The 10,499-nt window shown below is 44.9% G+C and overlaps 1 protein-coding gene across 2 annotated transcripts in view; it reads right to left on the reverse strand.

Annotated features, from left to right (window-relative positions):
* The window catches only part of COL24A1 (collagen type XXIV alpha 1 chain), a 270,456-nt gene extending 264,374 nt beyond the window's left edge, over positions 1-6,082 (reverse strand). For both annotated transcript variants that reach the window (XM_090049548.1, XM_090049547.1), the window contains exon 1: positions 5,773-6,082. In XM_090049548.1, the coding sequence (XP_089905674.1) occupies positions 5,773-5,828 (56 nt within the window). In that variant the 5' untranslated portion in view covers positions 5,829-6,082. The remainder of the gene's footprint in view (positions 1-5,772) is intronic.
* Between the last annotated feature and the right edge of the window lie 4,417 nt (positions 6,083-10,499).

Raw genomic sequence — 10,499 nt, forward strand, 5'->3', positions numbered from 1 at the left:
TTCTCACACAACTATTTCAGATTTGGGGACTCCCTATGCAATATCTACAAATGAACAGCACTGCCATGGGCACTCATGCTCCCTGGTGCAATATGCCAAGATATTTATGACAGACTTTGGAGTCTGCTTCCTCCACAGCTGCTCTCTCAGCTCCCTAGTATTTCTAAGTTACATTGATGACATTTTCATCATATGGACACATAGAAAGGAATCTCTAGAGAAATTCCACCGGGACTTTAACAACTTCTACTCTTCCATCAAACTTACTTTGGACTACGTCTCCCAGAAATTTCATTTCTTAGACACCACCATGTGCACTTTGCAATGGCCGTATCACTACATAGTATTGGAAACCAAATGACTGCTACAGCTACCTCCATGCCAGTGGCTGTCACTCCAGGGTTACTATTATATCCATCATCTATAGCCAAGCTGGATGTTACAACATGTCTGCTATGATCTCAGCGACTGGGGTGCACACCTTAAGCTTCTGGAGCAGAGATTCCTACAATTGCAATAGTCTTAAAACAGTAGCCATTCAAATCAATGGATTCAGACTCAGACCCTGCTCTGGCTTGCTACAATATCAACTCTGAGACAAGGGCGACGAAGTTCCTTTGATTGTCACCTACAGCCCCCAGACTGAACACTTGAGACACATAATTAATGACGTCCAATCCCTCCTGGAAAATGATGATCATCTCCAGGTAGTCATGGGGGACAAACCTGTCCTGGCTTACAGGCAGCCCCCCAACATCAAATGGCATCTCCCCAACAGACTACCTAACTCCTCTTCTCACCAAGGCACCAAGACACTTTCTCCAGGCCCAGGTAGTAGTTGTGTCCCCTCATCAAGACAGACCACATCATTACTGGAATAAAATCACATGAATTATAATGTCCAAGGTTCATTTACCTACACCTCTAGCACTAGCATATATGCCCTCACTTGCTTATAGTGCCACTCTCCTGTCTACAATGGACAGACAGGGAGATCCCTATACATGAGAATGAACAAATACCAGTCTGACATCAATTCCAGAATGATACAAAAGTCTATGGCAGAACACTTTAACCTCTGTAGACATACCTCAGAGTAGCTGTTCTTAAACAACATTTTAAAAACAAACCTGAACAGGAAAATCATCTAGACTGGACTGTGTTAAGTAGGGTCTAAATTGATACTACAGATTCTTATCCCATTACCTGGATTTCCTTTTGTAAGACTTATGTCCCTCAATGGTTTGTTTTGTTGTACTCTCTCCTGCCCATCTTGCCTCTCTCAGCAGTGCCCCTTGCTGAAGAAAGCCCTCTGCTTGCAAAAGCTTATGTTATACATTTCTGATTTAGCTGCTCTATGAGGGTCCAAACCTACTCTGCCTTATGCTCATGTAACCCAGGAGTCTACTAGTTTCAGTGCTTTGGACAAACATACCAGCTGTGCTATGAAGTGACAAGAGTCAAACCCTTTTGATGCTATAGGCTGAAACCTTCACCAAAAAACACTTATTAGCCAATTCAGATCATGGAGGAAAAAGTAACACGCCCCAACATGACAAACTGCTTACTTTGCAAGTGGATCACTACACTCTGCACTACCTGCAAAAAGATATTACCTTTAAAGTACATTACAGTAATCCAATCCAACTGTGAGCTGATGAAGGCACAGACATCCTTGTGATATCCACATAGGAAAGAAAAGGATGCGAACTTTTTGCCAAGCCAAATGAGGAAAAAAACATTCTTGGCAACTACTGCTATGTAAGTAACCAGAAGCAGCTGGGGATCCAGCAAGACCCTCAGGTTGCAAATCTTAACCAAACTGCAGAACTAACTCACTGATCACCAGGTGCTCAAACATTTCCTCCATTTGTTTCAATTATTCTCCCCAGCCTAAAAGCCTTCTCAGTTGCATCAGGACTGGTATCTCAGCCACCTAGATTTGATCCTTGTCTCAAACCTAGTTACACAGGATAAGTCATTTCACTACACCAGTTTCCAATGAGCTAGAGATACAAAGCTGAGTGTCATCAACAGTCAAGTGCAAATTTATGGAGTCAGACTAAACCTTTCAGGAAGGGTGATAATCTTGGACATTCCAACAATAACATCAGGGATAGTGACACTTGGGCTATCTGATAGATCTAAGAGAATCAGCATTGATACCCTACTTTCATTCATTGCGGTGAGATGAACCAAAACGAGCAGGCCAGCTCCTATACTATAGGAGGCCTAAAATCAATTAACTGGTGCTAAAAACACCAGCCAGCTAGATAAAGGAGCCCAAGCCACCAGTCTCAGATTCATATCACCAATTCACAGCAAGATTGCCTCCCTGAGTGCAATAAAATTATTGTTGTTCTACTCAACAGCAATGCAGAAGGGAAAGAATTCCCTGAACCTCTCAAGAAGACCCGCATGTTCTGGACTTCATGGAATAATTTCTCATAGGCTCATTACACTTCAACTGCACAACAAGAACTGGCTAAGGATGGGATGGAGCCAGTGGATCCAAGCATGTATCACTGCTCTCCTCCCTGAAGAAGCAAGCTATAATACTACAACAAGTATGGCAGTAGTGGCCTCAGAGAAATTCTGGTACCATGACAGGGATTTGGGGAAAAAAAACCCATATCTTCATTCTCCATACCTGCAGAATCCCCTGTACATATTGAGTAGGATTTGACCTAACGTACCACATGCAAATTATAATCTGCATACCTGATAGAAAAATATATTTAAAAAACTTGCAAAAATTGCCAAATTACCACTTTAAAATGTTTTATGGATGTTTTCTTGATTTATTTAAGCTAGTTTTGTTTTCTTGGGCATCTTAAATATTTCCATTTGAATTAAGCTAAGGCAAAAATGTACAACCCTGACTTCAGTTCCTGTTAAGTATCCCTGCATATCCTCCTCTTCTCTAACAATGACATAAAGTGTTATCATTAAGAATCACAAGAACTTAATGATATTTTGGGATATCATGATAAAATGTTGTTTTGTTTAACCCTTGCCCGGCTGGGCTCTCTCCCTTGCTGACTATGTACATTAAGGCTATCAGTTCTGGAATCTGCTACCAGTGTGGCCATGATGGTATTCAGCAGCGAAAGACATCTCCCTTGCCAAGTATGCACAAACCAGCCCCAGTGGCAGACCTGCAACAGTTTCCCAAGAGCTCCAGTCCTCTTTGGCTGCTGCTTTCAGGCTGTTGTGTTACACAGCTGAGATTTTTCAAACTCTTCTATCCTATTTCAAATCAATGTGATTTTTCTCCATCTGGACCCAATTTGCAAAGCCCCTAATTGTCTAGGAATCCATCTGAAGGCTTAACACAGAAAGAGGGGCTTGGGAATGGGAGCCAGAGGAATAGTTTGGTCACAGTTAGTAAGAAATGGTGGGCAGGAGCTCCAGCCCAGTTCCTAACACAGGACACCCTTATGCTTAAACAGCTGTAAGAGGCACAATTTAAAGTGACAGGAGATAGAAAAAGATATTTATTTCACACAAACTCAGAGAAAATCCTATAGAACCACATGTCTGAACTTTAAAAAAGCCATTTAAACAATATGTCTCTCCAAACTATCTGAGCAACAAAGATTTTGAACAAAAATAGATAACTGTAACTTCTGCTAATATATCACTTTAAAAACTTCATTTGCCTTTATTAAGTACCAATATCCCCCCTGTAGTTTTGTTTACTTTTCCTACTAAAAGCCTTCTATACTCACACTTAACAGTTGCTCCAGGGAAATTCCTTCCAACGCAATCACTAAAACTCAAAAAGAGCTCCAATGAAGGCCACCCTATTTACACCATTCAAAGGCAGACTCCTCAACTCTGAAACAACCCCGCTTTCCGTTTCAGCATACAGCCGGCCACAGCACACACAAGACATTCCTCTACATCCTGCTCAGAATTCCAAGAAATGCCACCAGCAGGACCAGGTGTGTGCTGTTAAAGTGTCCCGTGTGCTTTTTCTACATGGAAAAAGTATGAGATTGGAGTCAAAGCTGCTTGTTTGTGTGCGATGCAGTGTGTGGATTGTGGCTGAGGGCATGTTACAATTGTAAGTCTGCTGGAGAGGCAAGGAGGCACCTGAATGTAGGTCTCCTTATGCAGCGATTTCCATTCCAAACAGTTTTGCTTTTCTTGCCTGTTTTAAGAGAATATTCTTTTTTCTTAATAAATATATATATCAACGCTGATAATTACTATGTAGCTAACTGCCAACATCAGCATGCTTTATCTCCAATAGAGCCCACCCTCTCCTCAAGGACCAGACTATTGCACGCTGCAGAGAACCCTGCTTTCCACTGTAAGCCTGCCTTTAAACTGACATGCATCGGCCCTTCCCAGGACAACAGGCAATGAGGGCTCCGGATTATGGCTGGTAGGGATTACAAAAGAAATAGCAGTATGTGCTCGAGGGGACAGCTGTCAAGGGAGGGTGTCAAGCAGTGTCTCTCAAACTAGGGTAGAAATCCTTATGGACAGGAAGCTAGAATATAAGAGAGGAAGGAATGGGAAAGCAGAAGCAAAACAAATAAATGGGGAAAAAATGAAGAACTACAACATCTCTTATACTTGTGGGGTGGTTACAGTGAAGTTGTAGTGATACCAAGTGCTACTTCACAATTATGCGCAAGAGAACTACAGAGTACACAGCAGTAGAACGGATCGAGACGTTCTGGTGTAGTCCCTGGTGCGGGGGGAACAGGCTGGTCTTGGGGCATGAGACTAGGGGGCATATGGGCGTTTGGCAGAAGACGGGTATGACAGGGCTGTAGTAATGTGGGAACTGGGGCTATGCCTTTGGAAAAGAGGGGCTTTGTATGCCCTCAGGGCACAGAAAACAGCCTGGAGGAATTCTGTTATGACAAATCAGAGAGGAGGCAAGCTCTAATGAGCTAGAGGAGCTAGTCCCTGCTATCCCACCAATTCCAGGTCTCTCCCATTCTCCCCTCAAAAAGCCCCTGCTCCCCTCAAGGCCCATTCGTGGCTACTAATTCTTTGGGCTCCCTGTGATGCTACCACCAGATGTGCTGGAGACAGAGAAGCTAAGCAGGCATGTGGGAGCCAGGCAAGGAGTAGAAGTGCAAGGAGGGAAGGGATCTGGTTTTCGAGAGAGGGGATCAATTGAGGGCGATAGTGCCTGTATTGGGGGGATCTCCAATCCCATCGACATTAGGAGGGCTGCCAGGTGCTCCTCAGCAGGAGGGCAGAGTGTCTGCCTGCATCAGGCTGCCAGCCAGCCAAGCACCTGCCACGGCCTCCATGTGCTGGAGAGCAAGGGCGCTGCGCCCGAGGAGCCTTGCAAGGCCCACCTCAGCCCCCTCCCCGCAGCACAGTTTCCTCGGTGGTGCCGACAGTCCCAGCCTCCCCCACAGCACTGGGAACCACCTCGCCGCCCTCCTGCCACCCTGGCTCCCCAGGCCCGCCGAGGGGCAGGGGGCGGCTGAGCGGGTCCCGGGGCAGCAGGAGCGGAGGAAGGCGGCAGCTCCCTCGTCTGCCCGCGGGGAGAGCAGCCGGGCGCGGCGGGCGAGAGGGCACGGGCGCTTCAGGCGCAACAAGTGCCTCCGCGCTGGGGCGGCGAGCCTGCGGCGCGGGAAACCCGGCGGTCCTCCCTGCTTCCAGCGCGCGAGTCGGCGCGGTCTGCTCGCCACGGGCACGGCTCGCACGGCCGCGGCGGGTCGCGCCGGGGCTCCGCGCCAGCCCCGCAGGAAGCGCCGCCTCCGGCCCCGGGCGGGCGCGGGGCGCGCTCGTACTCACGCGCGGGCGGCGGGGGGGAGGCGCCCACGCCGGGTCCTCTGTGCCCCCAACTGCATTTGTCTGCATCTGTCCGGGCAGCGAAGATCGAGGCGAAACCAGAAGCCAGCTCCGCAGCCGCGCGGTCAGGTGCTGTCCATGCAGCCGCCGCCGGGCCGAGCGCCGCCCCCGCCGGCACGGGACGCGGGGCTCACGTGCGGGCGGGGCCGAGGCGGGTGCGGGGCCGGCGCTCCGCGGGGAAAGCCGCCTGCCTCTGGCTCGGCGGCGGCGGAGCCGGCCAACCCCAGGCAAATCCTCCCCGCCAGGGTCGGTGTTAAATTTCGCCGCTCACTGACTTGCGATTACATCATCAAACACGTCCCCCGCGCCCGCCCCGGCACAGCGCCGCGCTCCCTGCCCGGGGCCGCCCGGCCCTCTCCTCGCCGCACCGGTGTAAGTCAGTGAGGTCCCAGGTCTGGACAGTCCCGGACTCGGGGTTGGGCCCCCCAAAGACCCCTGAGATTTTCCAAACTGGGAAAACATTGGTCCGGGATGCGGGAGGCAGCCTCCGGACGCTTCTGCCTCTCAGCACCAGGCAGGCCCAGGAGCTGCGCAAACTGCTGCTGGCTCCAGATGTCTATGGGCACCTGGAGCTGCAGGCCAGATTTTACCTTCTGGCAGTGGCTTTGGGCTGCTGCAGCAGTGGCAGCGCCCCTCTGAGCAGCACATGCCCACAGTGCACTTCCTGCACTCGCGTCCCAAGCACGCTGCCCTGCTACCCTGCTGGCACATCCCCTGAAGCGGTGGGACTCTCTGGTGGCAGCACCAGTGGGCCTCAGGGCAGCTTTACTGCTTTGAAGACTTCTCATGATGTGTGTGTGTGTGTGTGTGTGTATTCACTCACATTTAATATTATTGTCATGCTCTAACAGTTGTAGCCAAGTGCCTGTCTCATTAAAGATGGAGTTATTGGGTTTCAGCGGCTTGGGGAAGAGGGCTGGTTGTTTCTTGAGTGAACCCCATGGCATCAGAATATTCTAAAACCCAGACCTCCCAATCTGCTGATTAGTAGGATCCACTCGGCTAAAAATGGATGGGCTGGGAGACTTGAAAACAGGTGACTGAAATGGTTGTCATTTCCATCAGCTGGCAAGAAACTATAAGCTAAATTAAAATGTAAGGAAATAAGGATATGGTGGGGAGGGAAGAGGCAGCAATCATATAAAGAGAAAAAGCTGAGTTTGCTGGAGATTTGCATCTCAAATATAATTGAAGCAAGGTCCAGGAATCCTCCCTCTGGAAAATGTATGAAGAGCAGATGTAATTTTGGTGGTATTATAAAGCCAAAAGAAATATGACACCCTTCTCCATCTTCTTCTTGTCTCTTTAACTTTAATTACTTTTCCAATGTTCCTACCTTGTCTCAGTACTACAATATAATATATACAGTACATTATAACTTAATTTACACATACTGTCTCCCAAAATATGCTCTGCATAGAATTAAATAATACAAAACAGTACAGTATATGCATTGGTGAAAAACATAAAGAGAAATGGCCAAATCCTACAGCCCTTACTCAGGCGGAACATCCACTAACTTCAGCATAGCTTTCATCCAAGTGAGGACTGTGGGATTTTACTGTAGTGTGGTGTCTAAGAACAAGCTTTCTATAAGAAAGCAGTAACAGGGAGAAGAGAAGGACCTGGAACCAAGATAGGTATAAAAATATTAAGTAAAAATTAAAAAGAGATACAGAAAGTAATTACATTGGATAAGGGGAAAAAAGGGAGAGAATGTTAACTCTGTAAAAAGGGCTATAAAGGCCAGTTCTAGATGACCCAGGCAAGTGGGAAGAGGGAGAGAAATAGAGAGGTCTGTGAGCCAGGTGGGACAAATCTAGTCCAAGGATTAAGTCAGGAACTATAGACTCTTGCTGACAAACTTTTATAACTATGTAGGTACACTGAAAATTACTACTCTTGAACTATGCCTTATTTAGAGCAGCTCCATTTAAAATTATAGGGGTTGAACCAGTTTATCTGGTGTTCTGTTTGTCTGGTTGAGTATATACAGATCAAAGAGTTTTATGTGCCAACAATGCCTATAATTGCAGGGAAGACAGTTCTCTCAAAAAAACATATTTGAAAGTGTTAAGCATTTAACTTCACACACTTGTAAATTCATTTTTTCAACATCTGGAAACATGCAAAATCTATACTGTCCCACTGGCTACCATGGTATTTCCTATTTATTTCATTTTTGAAAGATGAGAGGGAAAGCTGACAACATTTTGTATTCCTGCCCACATTTCTTGCCTTCAAAAAAAAGTCAGCAGCTGAACATGGAAATATATTCATTTGCTAAGATGGGCATTATGCCTGTTCAGTAAAGTACTGTAGCAGTACCATTCACACTGCTGTAGTTAGGTCCTGTCAGCATTTCCATTTTAAACTCTCTTTGAATGAACTCCAATAATTGCGATATAACCAGTCAGATTAGGTTTGTTTATTTATAATGAGACGAGCTAAAACAGGTACATTACAGCTTGCATTTGGCATTGCCAAGAATTATTCCAAGAATTATCAGAAGTCTATTGACCGCTGAAACAGTACACAACATAACCGCAGTTTAATAATGTGACTTGTTAACCCTTTAACATCAGATATAGAAAACAATGGAAAGGATCTTGGGAGATGACTGAACTTTGGATAAGCCCTGCCTTTCACACTGGTACAGAATGGAGCCATTCTGGTATGGCACATATGGGAGCTATTCTGTCAGCAATGGCATCATGATAAGGAGGGAAGAAATAATGGAGATCACCTTACAGTTGCACTGAAAAAGGAGCAGCATACATTTCAACCTAGTAACTTCTGCTATTACACCAAGCAGACAAGGGTAGGATTGTACCACACTTGCACACTAAGTGACTTTCCACTTGGGAAATAGCCACAACTACAGACAAGTGTTTAGGTTAGGTCTCCTATGGCAGGATGGCCATGAAAGACAAGAAATGGGCTACTTCACACGGGGTGTGTCTAAACGTGCATTAAGATGCTTTTTTCTAAAGCACACTAAATTTAGTACTTCCAATGTAAGATGCAAAAGAAATGCGCATGAGGCTGCCTTAATGCACAGTAACGAATATACACAGTTTTAAAGTGATGCAATGTGCAGTAGCCTATTTCACTGTGCATTAGCATAATTGCATGTTTTTTATGTGACAACTTAATGTGCAGTAAAATAGGCTATTGCACATTAAAGCTCACTGTGTTTCTTTCCTGATGGCCCTCCTTTCCTGTGCCTAGGAACCAATTCCCTTGCATTTTTTGAGAAGCGTCTAATGTTAATTAGTGTGTCGTGATGTTAACATAAATATATAGGGCACTTTTCACCCAGAGCTCCCAAAATAAAGAAATGCACACACTTTTTTTTGTAACGTGGAGAAATCAAGGTATAGAGAACACTGAAGTAATATGTCCACATTGACATTAAGTCTGTAGCAGAGCAAGTGAAATAAAGGCCAGATTTCCCCACTTCTAGTTCAGTTCCCTATGTTTTACATTGCAAATCATGCTTAATAACTATACTAAAATCAGTAACAGCCTTATTTTTATATTCAGTGTAGTCCCTCCAAGTCTAATATACAAAATCCACTGTGTTAGTGCTATCTGGTTACATGTGTTTATCTCCAACACTATATATAGATCAGTTTGTATACTCACATGCAGCAAGAAACTTCTTGAACTCCAGATTTGTTAGTTTGCCTCTGCAATGGATGGTAGGATTTGAGTTGCACTTCCTAAGGTAAATTTCTTCAATTCCAGTTTTTTGGGTTGCTGCCCTTGTCCTCATAACCACAGTCTATCACTGATCTCATTTCTCTTCCAAGTAAACCCTGAGGTTACTGAGATCTAAAATTAGCTCTCTTGATATTGCTTCTGCCTTTCTTTATATGGCTGCAGGCTCTCTTTCATTTTTTTCTTTTCTAGCAGTTTTTTCTCCTTTCATGAACCAACTTGCTCACTGACACACCAAGTCACACTACTAAACTCTCTTCTTTGAGGCATATAGCAGGAATTGCTGATAAATTGCATGAACTGGTCTGAGCTGTGGTAATGGTTCGTATAGGAAAGGAAATACAAAGAGAGTGAGGGTCAGATTTTTTTTTTACAACTTTGATATAAAATGCAGGGATATATTGAATGAACATAGGAAATGAGATTATAGAGGTTCAGTTTTTGACTCTGAACCTTCACCTGGTAAAGTGGATAAGAGTTCTGCCATTGAGTTGAGTAGGAGCAGAATGGACCCAATAAAAGTTTTCTGTTGCAGTCCCAGGACTAGGGATTTTGGCAGTAGATGTGCATTGCAACTGAGTCTATTTTGGAGATTTATTTTTCCTGTACACCACAATATATGGTGTTAGGCTACATACCAGAATTATTGGAATGTAACACAGCAAAATATTTATTTAAAATTCTATCCGTGGCAGCCAAAAGTATAATGCACATCTCTGGTCAAAGGAAGTTACCAAACTATAAAATATGGACAGACAAAATCCAAGAAATGGAAGAGTTTACAGCATGCCTTTGAGAACAACTAGCTAAAATCAAAGAAAAATGAACCTAAGATCTAAAACTAAGATTTCTATTCTTGGCATGTAAAAGAAATTGTAATAACCAAGACACATTTCAGTTTTTTATCTGTAGATATACATATTCTAGTCTATATATATATATGGAAT

The sequence above is a fragment of the Crocodylus siamensis genome, chromosome 5, assembly GCF_052110815.1.
Source record: "Crocodylus siamensis isolate JL-2025a chromosome 5, ASM5211081v1, whole genome shotgun sequence".
Taxonomy (NCBI): Eukaryota; Metazoa; Chordata; order Crocodylia; family Crocodylidae; genus Crocodylus; species Crocodylus siamensis.